At 38.6% G+C, this 18,250-nt stretch overlaps 1 protein-coding gene across 3 annotated transcripts in view; it reads right to left on the bottom strand.

Moving 5' to 3' along the window:
* Nucleotides 1–2,952: 2,952 nt before the first annotated feature.
* ift80 (intraflagellar transport 80 homolog (Chlamydomonas)) overlaps nucleotides 2,953–18,250 on the bottom strand; it is a 50,954-nt gene continuing 35,656 nt past the window's right edge. For 2 of the 3 annotated variants that reach the window (XM_067365049.1, XM_067365048.1), the window contains exons 9-19: nucleotides 17,999–18,178; nucleotides 15,743–15,861; nucleotides 15,591–15,665; nucleotides 15,327–15,490; nucleotides 15,065–15,129; nucleotides 14,441–14,576; nucleotides 14,196–14,343; nucleotides 5,239–5,410; nucleotides 3,618–3,952; nucleotides 3,426–3,549; nucleotides 2,953–3,332 (exon numbers count right to left, since the gene is read on the bottom strand). In XM_067365049.1, the coding sequence (XP_067221150.1) occupies nucleotides 3,222–3,332; nucleotides 3,426–3,549; nucleotides 3,618–3,952; nucleotides 5,239–5,410; nucleotides 14,196–14,343; nucleotides 14,441–14,576; nucleotides 15,065–15,129; nucleotides 15,327–15,490; nucleotides 15,591–15,665; nucleotides 15,743–15,861; nucleotides 17,999–18,178 (1,629 nt within the window). In that variant the 3' untranslated portion in view covers nucleotides 2,953–3,221. The remainder of the gene's footprint in view (nucleotides 3,333–3,425; nucleotides 3,550–3,617; nucleotides 3,953–5,238; nucleotides 5,411–14,195; nucleotides 14,344–14,440; nucleotides 14,577–15,064; nucleotides 15,130–15,326; nucleotides 15,491–15,590; nucleotides 15,666–15,742; nucleotides 15,862–17,998; nucleotides 18,179–18,250) is intronic. The other variant, XM_067365050.1, reaches the window with a different exon arrangement.

Here is an 18,250-nt window from a genome sequence, read left to right as displayed (position 1 = left end):
CTTACATGATCCAAAGCATACATACAGCATGCATGACGAACACTTTGTAAAGATCAATTTGAGGTTTATATTAGCTGTGTGAACATTGTAAATGCACTGTATTATAGAGTCGAGAGCTTGCAAGGGCAGGGAGCACGAGATTTAAAGGGGCAGCAGCCTGAATCGGTGCATAGTTAATGATGCCCCAAAATAGGCAGTTAAAAAATCTCTATGGGGTATTTTGAGATGAAACTTCACAGACACATTCAGGGGACACCTTAGACTTATATTACATCTTGTGAAAACTGGTTCTAGGGCACCTTTAAATATTGTTTTCAACTATTGTTTATTAAAAGTTATGTTATTAACTTGTTAGAAATAAATACAAAGGCCATCGTTGTCTCTTGACTCGTAGACATTGAGGGTCACTTGAGCAATTTAAAGAATAGTTATGAATGTAGGTTCTGCAACCCTAGAGAGGAAAGTGATGTAGAAAATGGATGTTACAGGTCTTTGTCACTGTATTTAAATTACTGAAGATGAAGATCCATAAATTAGAGATGATTTGGATGGTTAACTATAGGCCTATCTTGAATGGTGATCTGTGAGCTGTTGGGAAGCCTGCAGATCAACTGTTTATGCTCTAACAGATGACTGTTTTAACAAAGTGGTGCGTAAATTACTCCTTATTTGTTTCATAAAACCCTTCTTTATAAAAGATTGCATTGAGAAACATGTTATAGAGCATTTTCCACACGTTTATTCCTGTGGCAACAGCTTTTGAGTAATGTGTGTGCAATATATCTGATGCCATCACAGCCTTGCTCTCTCTCGTCATATCATGGATACTTGAATGTTATAGTGGGGTTGCGACAAAGTAGGTACTGCTATAGAAAAACTCAAATGTGGTTAAAATGGTGACTGACCAAAGCGCCTGCTCATTTTGGCCCCCCAAGATAAGAAATGTGGAGAGACACCTGTGATTTGAAAAGGATTAAACTGAAGCAGGTGCTTGTGAGGCTGATGAAGAGCACTTGCCAAGTGTGAGAAAGATTTCAATAAACTTAGAGGCTGTTTATATGACACTGTTTTCAACCAAAAACTGTTTTGCAGTATCAGGTCACTGAAATCGAAATCATTTTGAAAACTCCTCCCAGGGTGAAAATTTTCAGTAACTCCAGTTGCAGTGTTGTCATGTAGCCGGTGAAACCACAGATTGTGGCTTGTGACGTCGGCGTGCGCTATTATCTCGTTTGACGTCAGATTGTGCTCTGCTGTCTGCACTGTTTACGTGAGGTTCCTACCACAACCAGCAATAACCTTCTGATTGGCCAACATGACTTTACGGTGAGGGTTATATCGCCATCTGTTGGAGTGGCATGCTCTTGACAGCATTTCATAGCGAGTTTTTGCATTTTCATGTGGACAGATTTCTTTAAACTGTGCTTGTGTGGATAATATTTTTTATTTTTTTAAACTTTGTTTATAAAAATATCTGTGTACGTGTGGGCCTTAGTCTTACCTGATGAAAACGGTTGGGAATTAATTCATATGAAGAGTAAGTCGAGTGTTGATATGTTCTCTGATTCAGTGGGATGCTTGAGTCTCAACTCTTAACCCTCTGGGGTCTGAGGGGGTTTTGGGCCCTGGAGAAGTTTGGACATTTATGCTTTTTTTCAGTTGCTTAAAATCATGTTAATGGCTAAAGTCTCGTTACACTGTATTCAGCACAAACTGTGCTCTAATGTATTCTGATAACAACAGTTTTAAAAATAATTAAATATAATAAGTGGGCAGTTTTAAATATAATTCTGTTCCCTTCATAGTTTTCATTCAACTAATAATGCTTGTATAACTCATAAAATAATTATTTAAAGAAACTTTAGAATTATGATAAAGAATATTTTCTAGGCCAGTTGTTCCAAAGTAATCGGATTACTGAAGTAATCCGGGTTGTTCAAAAGGAAAAATGGATTCTGAAATTAGATTAGATCACAAAATCCAATCGTGGTTTCGATCTGGATAAAATCATCAGTTTGTGTTGCTTAACTTTTTAGTAAGATTGTGATGCCTTTTATCCAAAAAATCTAGATTTCAGGAACAAAAATTATATCATTTTAAAACTGGTCAAAAAATACAACATTTTTTATCATTTTTATCATACATACACTTTTTCTTTTTCTTTTATTTTGCTCTTGATTAGTTTAACAGGTAAAGTAATAAATAAGAAGTGGACATCAGGCTCCATATTTAGCCTTTTGGTAACCTACTGTACAGTAAAAAAGAGATTTTAGTGCCATAAAATAATCCCCAAACAGCTGTAAATATCAAACAAAAATATTATATTTGATTCAAAATGTTTTTTTATCACGGTTTGTGAACTACATTGGCACAATCAAGAGAGATGAACCAGTCAGAAGTTCTGTGCAAGCAAACACAAAGTTTCTCGGGTGAACGCTACGCTCAACTTTTCTGAGAGGACACAAAAACATTTTATTTTTATTTTTTTCCCCCATCTCATATTTTTTCTATCATCATGTCCCTTTAGGGCCTCCGTAGAGCACTGCTAATCCAGATCTGGTCATCTGAAACAGTGTGTATCTGGATCAGGGTGATCCAATCCAGTTTTGCTTTGAAAAAACAGCACAAAAGTAAGATGGATGACCTGATCCTGGGATTTCCAGATCATTCTGATCCAAATTAAACTTTTTGAACAGCTGGCCCATAATTGTCTGAGCTGACAGTCTCATACGCAGTGACATGTAGTGCGCTTGTGCTTCAGGCGACTTGAGTTTGAGTCCGGACTTGGCTTAGGATAGCTGATACGGATCAGTTAATGCTTAACTGGCCCAGATACGGATCCTGGAGACCGGCTCGAGACATCCCTAGTTTTTCTACTTCCAATGACTCAATGCACATGGAATTATATTCTGGACATTCAGATTTCCACAGTTTTTGCTTTAATTTCCACCAATGATAATGTTTGAATCTTTTTTATTTGCTTATGCAAGTTCTTTCTTTTCTAAATCTTTATTTGAACAGGTCTCGTTCACTCTGTCACCAACACAAACTTTACTTCAAATCTGCATTTATTACATAAACATAAATCAAACTTGTGCTATACAAAAGCAAGACATTCTTGTTACAGAATCTTCATGAAATCTAGAATAAGATATAAATAACAGGTGCTGAGATATGAGATGTGGATTCATACGCCTGCTGTAACAGATCCAAACCTCACTTCAGCGGCGAACAGACACGCTGCTTCTGACGGACGAGTTGGCTGCTCTTTCCCGCTCTTTAGCAAACTCCATTTCAATTTTAGCCTGGATCTTCTCCCAGTCCACTTCCACCTGAGCACAATGACAGAAACATGAACACAATACAACATAAAACACCTGTGAGGACAGTCAAACATCTGAACAGTGCTCCAGACATGAACATACTCCCTCAGAGTACTGCAGGAATCTCTTGTTGGTTTCCTGTTTTCCGAAGTCCTGCAGGAACTTCCGTCTGTGAGCGAGCACCGTGTCCACGTGGGTTTTGTGCTTCACCGCCAGCTCCAGAGCCCTGCGGAGAGAGACGCGCGTGAGCACGAAACACACTCGGAGCGGACGCGTGTCGGCGACGGCACACACCTGTCCCAGTTGTAGAGGTTGATGTGGATCTGGATGGCGTGATAAATGAGGTTGGCCTGCAGGAGAGTGGCCTCGGCCTCCTGCACGTGTCCGCTGAAGAGCAGGATGTGAGCTAGACACGAGTCTTTGGACGGCAGGTCCTTGATGAAGTTGATGTACTGCACCTTATCAATCTGCCAGAGACAGAGACGAGTGTTAAAGAGGCAGAGAGCAGACTCTGGTGTGAGGTCTTCTGTCAGATTCACCTCTCCGATCGCTGCATACGCCACTTCTGCTGTGCTCAGCTCCCTGTGGGCCATCGCCAGACCGGCCAAACACGACCAGAGCGTCTGATCCTGTCAGAGACACATTCAACACGCTCAGTTCTGTGATGGTGTTCTCTCTCGCACACAGTCCAATCTGTTTCTGATCATAATGTTGTTGATAAAGTCTTATGTACAGTAAGTTCACTTGAGGATTTAAGGTCCTGTTTAAAAGCAGAATGATGTGTAAAGCTGCTGCGCTCGTGTCAGTGGAAAATAATGGAGCAAATCCACATTGATTAATTGTCTGAGGAGTAAGAGTCTGTCAGATCAATCAACAGGTACACTAATTAGTCAAACGTTTGGAATAATTCAGGTTTTTGATGGTTCTTAAGAAATCATTCTAATATGCTGATTGGTCATTTTTGGTGGTCAGTTCAACATCAAACTGCTTCATATTTTTGTGGTTATAATACATTTATCAGGATTCTCTGACGAATAGGAAATACAAAATAACATTTCATTTAAAACAGAAATCTGTAGTACCATTATAAAGTCTTTACTGTCACTTTTGATCCATTTAATCCTTTTTTTTAAGGATATTAAAGCCTTTGAATGGTGGTCATTAATGGGAGTTATTTCACGCTGCCGTCTACAACAACACTGCCCTCTACTGGTGTCACATGACAATGGAAGATAATAATGACAGGTACAGACACAGGAACATACCTCCTCCTCAGGAGCACAGAGACGAGAGGAGAAATGACAACCGTAAGAGACAGCAACACAACTGACACAAACCTTTAATGCATTTTACATTTTCACTGAAACTGATTATTTAGTGTCTTATTAATCTGTTTTCCTTGTGGGGGCCACTTTCAAGTTTTACAGTTTGCACTTTCACATGCTCACACACACACACACACACACACTTGTCTTGTCATTAATGCAGTGCATATTATCTGAATAATCATTTAGCGTATTGTGTGTTTTATACACAGCAAAAATAGCCTGCATTTGACCGGAATTACAGAATGGTTATCAATGCATGGGACACTAATTGTAATGATAATTTTGGCTTTAATAAGATTTTCTCAATAAACAGGCAAGAATAAATCTGGAGTTCTCCATGATTCCTGTTCATTCCAACAAAAAAGCACTTGAATGCAAACAGCTCGTAATCACGAGTTTTCCGATTGCACATGAAGGAAGCATAACCCACTAACTCAAGTCAAACACAGCTGAACCAGCTGATCAAGCTCTTCAGGATCACTTGACAATCACACTGGTGTGAAATCCAGGTTGGATGTAGACTGTGCAGGACAGTGAAGTCCACTGAGCTACAGCATCTCTGTTTCCTCACACAAGAGAGCACTGACCTTAGCGAAGCGGCAGATGCGGAGGCCGTCCTCCCAGCGGGCGCTGCCGGTATACTCGTGCAGTAAGGTGGGGTACGGCGAGACTGCGGTGCACACCAGAGAGCCGTCCACCCGTCTGACAGTCACCTGAGTGCCCACATAGCTCACGATCTGAGGTGAGCGACTCAACTCACTGCAGAAGACACCGTTCATCAAACGTCACCCAGAGTACATGTGTTTCTTATAGTTAGTACAATGTTTAAAGTGGACCATCGAGTATATACTGCATGTGTCTTTAAAAATAGTTAAACTTATGGATTCATGATATCCCTAGTGTATTTAACATCTAAGAAGAATGTGCAAGACTAGCGGTGTCAGCCGCTTCCACTTATTTCAGCTGCACTTGATCGTGCAAACATGTATTTATCATCATATTATTTTAAATGATCATAATCATAAACACGCTGGTTTGCAGCACAATCACTTTTAGTGTTTACTGCACAAACTGATATTCCTCTAGTTGATTACTAGAGCGGTTAATGAAGCAGAAGTCACAGAAATTTGTCATCAAAGTAAAGTGGATACTTTGGGCTCAAAAATGTAATTTCTGTCATTAATTACTCACCCTCATGTCGTTCCACACCTGTAAGACCTTCGTTCTTCTTCAGAACACAAATTAAGATATTTTTGATGAAATCTGAGAGGTTTCTGTCCCTCCACAGAGATCCAACGCAACTACCACTTTCAAGCTCCAGAAAGGTAGGAATGACATCACTACAGTACTCCATGTGACTCCAGTGGTTTATGCTCAATTTTACGAAGCGATGTGAAAGCATTGTTTGTGGGAAAAAAACATAATTTACTAGGGCAATTCCAGCGTTATGGATGTGACATTTGAACTCATAATGACAGATAAAATGTCTCTGTAAAAATAAATTTCTTACAATATATAAATTGTCAATGCATATTCTCAGAGCACCCAATCTGGGAAATTTGTAGACAAAATATGTTTTTCTAAAATAATTTTAAACACCCCCAAAAAAGGCAAATAGGCACATGTTATGGATGTGACAGAAAATGACAGAATTTGCAGTATACTGTGCAACTTTCTTAAAAGTCTGTGAACTTTTAAGTTGAATGTATAAATATTGATATTCACATGATAAAGGGGTCTTAGCTGAGCACAAAAATATCAATGTTTAAAATATAACATTTTTTATGAAGTGTATAATGAGGAAAAACCAACGTTATGGATGTGACAAAATTCTGTTATGGATGTGACACATCTGAAATACACATAAAACATGTTTGAGAAATCAACAATCAAACCATCATGGCTCTTTTGTTGACCCATAAAATGTCTCTGAATGGCAGTTTTAACATTAAGAAAACAGTCTGAAATTATTCTGAAGATTTTTAAAATGGCATTACAAGTTTATTTTTTTTAGATTGGATCCTATATCATAATAGCCTGACTACGTCAGACTTCCTACTTCCGCTCAATTTCATTTCACTTCTGTACTCAGTCTGATACAGTGTCAGAGCTTTCTGTTTGCCACCGGTCTGGAAACAGCCGGGCCAATCAACGAACAGAGGGCGGGCTGAGAGCCGTGACGTAGATGCTAAGCGCCGAGTTTTACATTGTAGGTTAGAGAAATCGAAAACCGAAACGACCGCGGAAATGGGAAACGAGACACGGGATGCAAACTTCGGGATGCATTAACTTCGCATAATCTGCAAAAAGTCGTTTACAGCCATGTTCACTCCGGTATTTCGCTCGCATCATCATGTGTTTACAACAGGTTTACAGTGGAAGTTCAATCATAGATTTGAGTTCGATGCATGATGTCTGTGCTTCGATGCGGCTGTACAGGCGTCATAACTAAACGTATCTGATTGGCTTACGGGTAACCAATGATTTTAAACTTCAGACAAGCGCCCCCTAGCCAGAGAGAAAACACTTCTCTATTATGCCATTCCAGACATTACCAGGCTAATATCATAATACGATATGTAAAATAATTGATAATGAGAGAAAAGAGGAAAGAGGAAAGGTGAAGGAACTTATTTATTTCATTCATTCATGCTTAACACTTTCATCTTTCATATAATTCATGAATTTTCTTCTTAATTATTTTTTTCTTTCACTCTGCCAGTACTGCCTCTTTGAAATGATAACGGCCTCTGTTGTCAAGGAAAGGACTGAGGCGCTGGATTATTTGTCCTTTTTCCACCCATGACTTGTCTTCCTTTGTAGGGAGGATGTAAACGAATCCCATTTCATCATTTCTCCTGAGAAACTGAATTTCTAACCCATCAGAATCCAAATCGGTAACAAGGCCGACAAATTCCCTGCTAGACTTTTTGCCTTTGTAGCAGATCTGCAGACAATCGCCTGTTTTTATATTGACCAGTGGCTCAGTTGGATGGGCTTGGGGCTCATCCTCATTTGAATGATGAAATTTGTGTGTTGCTGCCTCTAATGAGGACGAATACTGACTATGTTTGATGAGGCCCCAAGAGATGGGCTCGATGTGGTGCACACTCTGGGTTCCTAAGAAAAGAGTGTGAATAGGTCATAATACTACAGATATCACTTTAATAACTTTATCATTTACACGCATTCATTAGTGAGCACAAATTGCTATCCAATAGTTACCTATGAGAGGTTTTACATCCGTCCACAGACGCTCTAGCTGGTGTTCATGTGTGAACGTCTGTATGTCCCTTTCCATAACAAGTTTAATATTAATGTTCGGGCAGTAATGCGCAGCTGTTTTTGCGAAGGACTGTGCATTGTTCACAATAACCTTGCGGCTTAGCACAGCTGAACTAACGGACCTTTTCACTGTCCCACCTACTCCATCAACAGCTCCCTTTCCACATGACTTGTGGCGAAGAAGTGCCATTCCACCTAAAAAGTCAAATGATTGTCATTGAAGAACACCATATGTAAGCTTGTAACACATATGTCCATTATGATACAAAACATTTGAATAAATACCTTAAGGCTTGGAAAGATCTCCCCAAAGATTGTGGACATGAATGACCAAATAAATTTGTTTTTAAAGTGAGATGCTGCTCCATCACTGAAGATGTGCAATTTTTCCATTCTTGGATTTTTTTTTCTTCAGGTCTTCCACCACCTTGGACAGAAATGTTACAGCTGCCTTCTTTTCATGCTCCAGTGAATCACTGACAATTGCATAGGATTGCACATCTGCTTTGCCCCATGCAACAGCAGTGAAAAGTGTGACTTGTCTGCTGGTCCAGTGGGCTGCCTGGATTTCATCTTGATATGCAGTAGTGTAATTTTCTGCAAAATCAATCTGTAACACCGCTGAAGTCTCACTTGTGTCTTTCATCTTCTGTTGGAAAACTGCACTTTGATTTCTTTTTATGAAGCAGTGTTTAAGAAATTTTGTGGCTGATGCCAACAGCAATGCAAATACATCCCTCAATTCTCCTCTCTTCATTATCTTTACCTGAAACCCTCCTTCAGATTCCCATGAATGCCACATTGTTTGGATGTTCTTATCTTCATCTGGGATGTTGCTAATGATGTTCTGAAGGAGAATTGCATTACAGCAAGTTTTACATCCATTCAACATACACTCCGGAGAGTCAGGACTGCAGACCAGAGCTCTGATAAATGCTGATACGCTTTGGAAGGCATGTCGTGGTATGTGTTTATGAACACTCTCAAGCAGCATTTGTGTGTTCTCATGGTATTTACAAAGGCAAACATTATGAGGTGTTTCTGCTTTTGTGAAGACCTCTCTTGGCCGCAGTGCTGCAAATTTTGATTTTCCTATTTTAATCTCTGGGTACTCATCCTGAAAGACTCTATATGCCTCTAAAACAGACATAGATAAGTGCCTCTTTTGACATGTCTTCTTAACTCCATCTTCTCTTATGGTGACAGAATCTTTTCTGCCAGGTGCCTGTCGTGAGATGTCATCCCGCACATAAAACTGCTTGACCTTTTCTTCAGTGTGGTCTGTTGTACCTGATAGGTCTACTTGTTTAATTTCACTGTGCTCAATGAATCCAACTGCGTCAACAATCTTTTTAATCACTGCTTTTTTTGTTTGGACTTTGAGGAAGAGCAGTAAGAACTCGTTTGACCGCCCTTCCAAGAGACTGCTTACACTTGTATGCTGGGACAGGAGCCAGTTGAACATCTAAACTTTGATGTTTAAGACGGAGTCTCCTTTTCCTCTGTCTCTCTTTTGCAAGAGTGCGGACTCTTTCTTTCTCCTCATTAGTTTGCTGTATTTTTTTCTGGCTCTTTCCTCTCTCTTTCTTTTCCTCTCCTTTTCTTTGTAGTTTTCATCATTTTTGTGCCTTTCCCTGAAAGCTTTCTGACGTTCAGCATTGGACATACCTTTTACCTAAATTCAAACATGTAGCAGCCTATAGTATTACTAGTATTAGGTTAATTGAATAGGCATTTATAAATTTTGTCATATATAGAGGTCGTTATTGTCATATGTTGATAGAGATGCACCAATTGCAATTTTCTTGTCCAATTCCGACTTCCGATTTTTTTGCCAATTCCGATTTTCAAAAGTTTTTCAGGTTAACTGGGTTTTTATTCAGGTAAGAAATAGAAATTAAAGTTCAGTGTTATTGTACATGGGTTACCTTAATTTCTGTAGTCTTTATTGTAAATATTAATACAGATAAATTCTTACCATTAAAGTTATAAAACGTATTCAGTCAAGAGCAGAAAGTGATTTTCTTTGTCTTTTTTTTTTTTTTTTTTTTTTTTGATTAACTTAGACAGCAGCAGGGATATTGGACTGCTGTCCCTTTAAGAGTTTATGAACGGTGTTCAACGGACTCAATACTGTTAAATACAACATGGGTTCACTTTCTTAGTTATTTAACGATTCAAAACTGTGTTTATACCAAGATTGCCTGTGCTGCTGGTAACAAAACGGATCGGCTCAGAATCCCTGGCCGATCGATCAGTGCATCTCTAAAACCCATCCTATCTGAGGTGATGAAAGAGCTGGGGTATCAGGTCAGGTTACTTGATATGATACATTATAATAACTAGATATCTATTTAACTTAATTGTGTGCTGTTTTAGTGACATCTTACCATTTTTATCTGTCTGTCGATAACGCTATCTTCGAGCTGTCAAAACCTGAGATTGAATGACAGGCAGCGCGAGCGAATTAGAGGGCGCCTGTTTCGCGCCTAAACCAATCAGGTTCCTCGTGCACTTTCAGGACGCCTCTCTACAGTGAAGTGAATAGGCTACTATAAACACAGACGTAACATTACAGCAAGGACGATAACAGAATACAGATTTTCTTTCTTACAGCATTGCTTGCTAAAATACATTAACAAATATTAAAGTTTATCAAATAGCAGTTTAAAATCACAGATTTCTCCCACAGTCAGGTGAACCGATTGACACTATTGTCACTTTCAATCATGTCTAAATGATCGCACGATTTTCGGCTAGTTTATGCAGTTTAAAGCAAAGCCTTGAGTAAAAATGATCACATTTTATTTCAAGTCAAAATTATTGCAATATTATTATATTTTGTCAGTTTGACCGCGAGATTATCATCAGTTGCCTGTTCAATTAACCAATAGGTAAAAACGTAACATCCCGAGGGAAGTGTCCTATGAGACACAATGCTCTTCTGTACTTTTACTTTATCATATAGGCCGACGTTCTGATGTTGATATTTCGTTCTGTAACTGGAAAAGAGCAAAGATTATTTCATGTCGCCTGATCCGCTTGATCTGCCGCTTATTCACGAGTGATATCTATAGGTATTGTTTGAATTTTGTTATAAAATCGAATGAACTAAAAAGTTGAGACATTTTTTCATATTAAAACTAATGAAGCACAAAGATGATTGCTATTATTGGATATGTTCTGATACGGTAAGCCTGAAACAGATCACAGCAATATAAAGAAGAAAACTCATAGGATTTAATATGAAGCGTCCGTAACGGTCACGTCCGTAACGCTTATTATGGTTGTTCAAAACAACGTAGTAAAATGAATTGTTGATCCTAATAAGCATAAACATAATTTAGCTTTGCATATGAAGTTTCAAGTTATTTGCATTTATAATTGTTATATGACACAAACTTAATCTTTAAAACGTTATGGACGTGACAGAGCACTGAAGCGTCATGACCTCTTTATTCCAGCCCTTATAAATTACACAGGCAGTGCTGTTATGACGAAATGAGTGTATTTATATCTCAGGCATGCCTCCATCTTTCTACACAATGCTTACTGTTAAAATAAAGTTTAAAAAAAGGGGGGTCTTTGATCCATTTTTTGAGAGCATGAAATATGGTTGGTTGAAAATGTTATCTAAGCATTGTTGCTTACCTCATATATTGTGGATAAACAAGGCAATTTTCTTAAAATGTCCAATAGAGCACATTAATACAGTATATTACAGACCTAAATTAACAACTTACATAGGGTTTTGTTCTTTTATTTTAAACTTTTTTTTTTCATGGCAAGGATGACCTTTGCGTGGAATTGCCCACTACTTTTCTTGCAAAATAATATTATCCAAAGTGTTCACGCAACAATGTCAGCGCTCATGTGAACACAAAACGTATGCGTCCGGATGCTCTAGTGAACCCACGTCACAGATCAGTATTTTCATCAGTAAAGTGGTAAATTGTGTTTTTACACTTGTGTCGCGTCATAAAATTGAGCATAAACCACTGGAGTCACATGGAGTACTGTAATGATGTCATTCCTACCTTTCTGGAGCTTGAATGTGGTAGTTGCGTTGGATCTCTATGGAGGGACAGAAACCTCTCAGATTTCATCAAAAAAATCTTAATTTGTGTTCTGAAGACGAACAAAGGTCTTACGGGTGTGGAACGACATGAGGGACGGTAATTAATGAGTGAACTAACTCTTTAAGAGTAGAAACAGTGTTTTCAGCCATCTAATTCAGGTCCTGGAAATGCACAAATCACCAGTGACTGATGACTGTGTGTAGTGCTGAGAGTTTTTATAACTTATATATTGAAATAGTGAAATGGTTTCTGAACGATTTGTTTTAGTTATAGTAATGTCCGTGGATCGTATTTTTTTATTTGTTTATTTTGTGGAACAGAAGAAAAATGTGTATTTTTATTTATAATTAGTATTTTGAGTTATCTTGTGAATGACATCATCAGTAATGGACTCTCTCAGAACAGCCTGTGACTGGAGAGATTCATTAGTGCTTCTCAATAAACAGCAAAAATGTGCTTTATTAAATAAAGCTTTGAGTTAATATCAATCATAAAAGTGTTGTGAAACTTAAAAAGTATGTATGTGTTTTCCTGCTAGCGGTTTGATGTCTATTCACATGTTGAACGCACATGTTCGTTTGATGTTGCCGCCCGCGAGCCAAATTTGAGCACGGTATTTCAGTGTTAATACGTTTTCTAAAATATTATTCTTGGTGGATTGAGTCTGTAGAAATGTATTTTAATGTAGTAAACGTGTAATATTTATTTTTATGGCAGAATCTATGTTTATAGCCAAATCTGTGGCCTATGTAAATGAATTGTAGTTGCTGAGGACAGGACTTGATGTGTTTTTTTACATCCTTCAGCTGAAAGAGAGTGAACCTGAAGTTAAATGTCTGTGTTAAATGTCTGTCCTCTGTCAATAAAATGCAGGTATGTTTAATAACACAAGAAAAGAAAAACACTATATGATCTAACAAACTGAGATATATTGGCTATAATATTAATTGTAAATGAATGTACTGTTGATGTAATTTCATTTTTATAATTTAATTTATATTTTGTGTGAAACTGACTACTGTGAATGTGATGCAAGACTACACTACCAGTCAAACGTTTGGAAACATTACTGTTTTGACTATCTCTTCTGCTCATTAAGGCTGCATTTATTTCATAATAAATACAGAAAAAACAATAATATTGTGAAATATTATTACAATTTAAAATATAATTTATTCCTGTGATCAAAGCTGAATTTTCAGCATCATTACTCCAGTCTTCAGTGTCACATGACCCTTCAGAAATCATTCTGATATGATGATTTATTATCAGGATTCTTTGATGAATAAAAAGTTAAAAATATCAGCATTTATTTAAAATATAAATCTTTTTTAATATACACTACCGTTCAAAAGTTTGGGGTCAGTGATTTTTTTTTTCTTTCTTTTTTTTTTTTTTTTTTAAGAAATTAATACTTTTATTCAGCACGGATGTGTTAAATTGATAAAATGTGATAGTAAAGATTTATATTTTTAGAAAATATTTATATTTTAAATAAATGCTGTTCTTTTTAACCATTTATTCATCAAAGAATCCTGAAAAAAGTATCACAGGTTATAAAATAATATTAAGCAGCACAACTGTGTCCAACATTGATAATAAATCATCATATTAGAATGATTTCTGAAGGATCATGTGACATTGAAGACTGGAGTAATGATGCTAAAAATTCAGCTTTGATCACAGGAATAAATTATATTTTTATGAATATCATAATAGAAAACCATAATTTTAAATTGTAATAATATTTCACAATATTATTGTGTTTTCTGTATTTATTATGAAATAAATGCAGCCTTAATGAGCATAAGAGACTTCTTTCAAAAACATTAAAAATAGTAATTTTTCCAAGCGTTTGACTGGTAGTGTATATTTTTTAGAAATCATTCTCAGAACAGCCTGTGACTGGAGAGAGTCAGCTGAACGAGAGTGAACCTGAGGGAGTGTGTGTTAATTGTGTGTCCTCAGACGTGGTTCCCTGAAGAGCCTGGAGTTGGTGGTTCATTTGAGGCTGGGTGAAACCCTCTACATATGCCTGTGCATTTGCCTCTGAATGTTCTCAGATCTGACAGCTTTTATATAGCAGACACTGATGTGGTCACAAAGAAGTTAGTGTGTGTGTGTGTGTGTGTGTGTGTGTGTGTGTCTGTGTGTGTGTGTGTGTGTGTGTGTGCGCGCACCTGCTGTCCTTGCTGAAGATGGTTTTGGGGAGCAGGTCTTTGTCCACAAACACCACACTAGGGTAATACCACACTGTGAACTGGTTGTCCTGGATTCCACACAGGATGTTAGCAGAGTCGTTCCAGGCCACAGTGTCGACCATCGAACCTGGACCAGAAAGATTCAGTTCAAATGAATCAAACCGTAATACAGATGCTTGACTGAACTCAGTGTGACTTCACAGAGTTTCCTTCTGGATTCTCACCAATCTTATAGATGCTGTGAGCTCGGCCCAGCTTTCTCACAGAGGTCAGGTAGAGGTCACGGTTCTTATCGATCAAAGCGATCCTTCTGTCATTAGACGGGCCACACTGATCCAGAGCGATGAACACCACCTCTATCTACACAGAGAGACGAGCACAGATGTGTCACTTCATGCACCTCCATAAAGTCACCAAACTTGGTTTATGATACAGCTAAATAACCCCACTCCAGCTCTAATCCAAAGCTAGTGCGCTGCCTTGCTGTCTACTGTCGTCCTAGGCTGCTTCCTTCTGAAGCCAAAGTATACATTGTTTTTTATGCAAACACTAGTGAACTATGCACATGGCGTAAATGTCATGCTCTGCATGCACTACATCAATTGGCCCACAAGGTGGCGTCACTGTCCCGGGCCATTTTTTCACAGTCCGGAAAAGGAAACAAAAGAGACAGAACAACAGCAAACTACTGGAGATGCAGACTCTGCAGTTTATTAAAGTCACTTATTGCAAATTTCAGTTCACCTTAATTCTCTTTCCTTCAGATGATTCAAGTTTTGGGAAGCGAAATGGAAAAGGCATTCCAAATTCACTCCTGAATGACACAGTGTTTGTTTGAGTGGGTCTACCTTGTGGATGAAAGGTTTGCCGTCACCAATGGCTTTTCCCGTTTGGGCCTCGAACAGAAAGACGACTGCAGAGGAGAAGGAAGACACAGGCTCAGAGTTCAGCATGAACTTCACAAAGGTCTTCATGTAAAATCACAGCTTGCGTTGCAGTGTTTGGCCTCCCTACAGCAGTGGTCTGGTGTGCAGACAGAGCTTTACAGTACACTAAACCTCTCTCTCTCTGCACATGAGGCTGACAGCACTACAGAGATCTCGTCCGCACCTCGTTCATCAGTTGTGTCTCGTATGGCGATGGTGTCGTTGCTCAGGGAGATGGACTGAGTGTTCAGGATGTCCATTCTCATGCCGGGACTCTTGGGAGACGACACCAAACGGCCCTCATATGAGTACACATAGACCTCTGCTCCATCCACCAACAGAAAGTGCCTGGAGCAAGAAGAGCACAGAAACAGTGTGTGAGAGAGAGAGAGAGTGGTGGACTGTGACACTCTCCATGATGATAACTGAATCAAACAGCACAGTTCACCTCTCCGCCTGCACGATAAGGCTGACCGTTCCCTCCTTCAGGTCGAAGATCAGAGGAGTATTCCAGTTCTTAGCACTGAAACGGCACAACAGAGCATTAGGACGGTCCCAGAACTGACACGTGAGGGAGTGAATGAAAGGAAGCAGCAGCACCTGTAGACGTAACACTGCAGAGAGGTGGTGACCACCAGGTGACCGTGAGCCAGTGAGGCTTTGATGACCCGATCTCTGAACTCCAGAACATCTACTGCATCATTTAACACGTTTCTCACCTGAAAAGACCAAACACAAACATGCCATCAAGCAGGACTTTGTGTACTGGGTAACTGAGGTATTTTCGCTTTTCTATAAGCACTACCTACTGTCTGAGAATGAAACTGCATTTTCATTCAGCTGTTTTTTAAGCATGAGTCTGAACAGACAAATCGCATCCAAAAATCAGACCCAATCTTCATGCCGAACATTTGAGTTAGCGTAAAACAGCCCTTTTTGGTGTGAGTCTTTTTTAAAATGACGTGTGAAGATACTCTCCTTTAAGGTAATGAGCATTCATCATCTCCAGCACTATGTCATGATATCAGTGGGAAGATAACTGATACTGTTCAGTTTACATCCAACTGCAAATGCTGAATGTGAAGTTCAGTTTGGACACATTTTGTGAAGTGGTAAATCTTGGTGCTCTGAGTGACCGTCCTACAGGAAATACACACACACACACACACACACACACACAGAGAGAGAGAAGGGTGTACACAGACAATCAACAGCTGCAATGGCTGTCTATACTGAGTCTGTGTGTGTGTGTGTGTGTGTGTGTGTGTGTGTGCGCCCATATGGTACGCCCCATTTTTCTTCAATGTAAACACACTCTGGAGTCCTCAGACAAGCGGCTCATTGTCCGTGCTCTCCAGAATACTGTATGAAGGACTCACAGCACTGTCAGAGCACATGTATCTCAGCATTTCTCTTCTAATTACAGGTGGCCAATATCATCCAAATATGTAACACTTTGTTATGGGGAACACATATTCATTATTAACTATGACTTTTGCCTCAATAAACTCCTAATTACTGCTTAATAATAGTTAGTAAGGTAGTTGTTAAGTTTAGGTATTGGGTCATTAATTTGTCCTTTATAAATACTAATAAACAGCCAATATGCAGCTAATAAACAACTAGTTTAAAATGAGAATTGTTCCCCATATTGAAGTGTTACCCCAAAATCTTATATCACAGGCTCAACATGATAAGATAATAATCATATCATGTGATGTGATGATTAAATTAAAAATTCTGTATCAGAGTAACAGCATGACTATAGTCATATGGTCATATATATAATCAAAAATGGTTCATATTTTAATAATCAGGTGTTAATGGCTATTTTTGAATAATTCTGTGGATGAAATCGACTACAACTGAGTTTCATTTTCTCTTTTTACCTGTAACTTCATGTCAATTAAGAAAAACATCAGATTATTCATATCAAATGAATGAATCAGTCTGACATCAGTGCAACATTATTTTACAATCACTGATTTTATTTTTAGATTTTCTGTTTTCATTTTAACTTAAGGTTTTAGCAATTTTGATGTGTTTTTGTGATTTTTAATAGTTTTTTTAATACAGTTTTTATTTCAGTACTTCATCTTAAACGTAATAAAGATGAGCAATGTTTCATTAACTAGCTGAAATAAAAAAAATATATATATTTTTCAAGTAAAGAAATGTTTGTTTTTTTTCAGTTTTCATTAACGATAATAACCCTTCATCAGTGAAAAAACAGCTTAACATTATAAAACATCTGATTTCAAAACGAAAGACTCAAAACAGTCAAGCTAATATTATAAAACTGAGACTCTGATAGTGATTGGCGTCTGAAGCACTGATATAACAGCATTAGGTCGGCATGTGTACGGTACATACGATCACAGCCGCTCAGCTCGATTAATAGGAACAAACTGCACTGCAGTCGCACCATCTTCATACTGCTTTAGAAATGCTACATTTGTATTAATGGGGACATATCATGAAAATCTGACTCTTTCTGTGTTTAAGCGCTATAATCGGGTCCCCGGTGCATCTCCTAACCCAGAACGCAGTGCTTCCCTGCACCAGTGTTTATGGGATCGAATGAATGCACTCCCCTATGGCTTCAGACATTAATACAGACGGCTGTGCCCTCAAATAGTGCACTATGTATGTCACGTCTGGTTCAGCAGGTCACAAGACTCTTATTGACCCTAGTTTGTCACCACTGTAAATGATTCTGTCCTTCACCTGTTTCTAGTTTACTTCATAAATAAAATGTCTTATTTCCTTTGATTTTGAAGTGCAATATGAGCCAGACGTGTTCATAACAGGTTTGATGGGAGAAGCAATGTGACTGACACCGATAAGACTGTGTACCTGCATCGTGCGTCTCTTTGTGAGTGTGATTTCAAAATTCCTCCACTCCCATCGCTGCTCCACGACGTGAGCAAACAGGACGTGTCCATTTCCACAGGCTCCCGCCAGCTGAGTGCCATCTGCAGACCAGGCCAGGCTGAACAAACTTCCTGTGCTCGGCTTCTCCAGAGAGTACGACCACTGAGAGACAGACAGAGAGAGGACGCGTGAGTACGATGAGTTTCCCAAAGGTACAATGCTTTCTGGACACTT

Source organism: Chanodichthys erythropterus, chromosome 17, assembly GCF_024489055.1.
Source record: "Chanodichthys erythropterus isolate Z2021 chromosome 17, ASM2448905v1, whole genome shotgun sequence".
NCBI lineage: Eukaryota > Metazoa > Chordata > Actinopteri > Cypriniformes > Xenocyprididae > Chanodichthys > Chanodichthys erythropterus.
The sequence above is the reverse complement of the archived record's forward strand: the minus strand, read 5'-3'. Positions and strand labels throughout refer to the sequence as shown.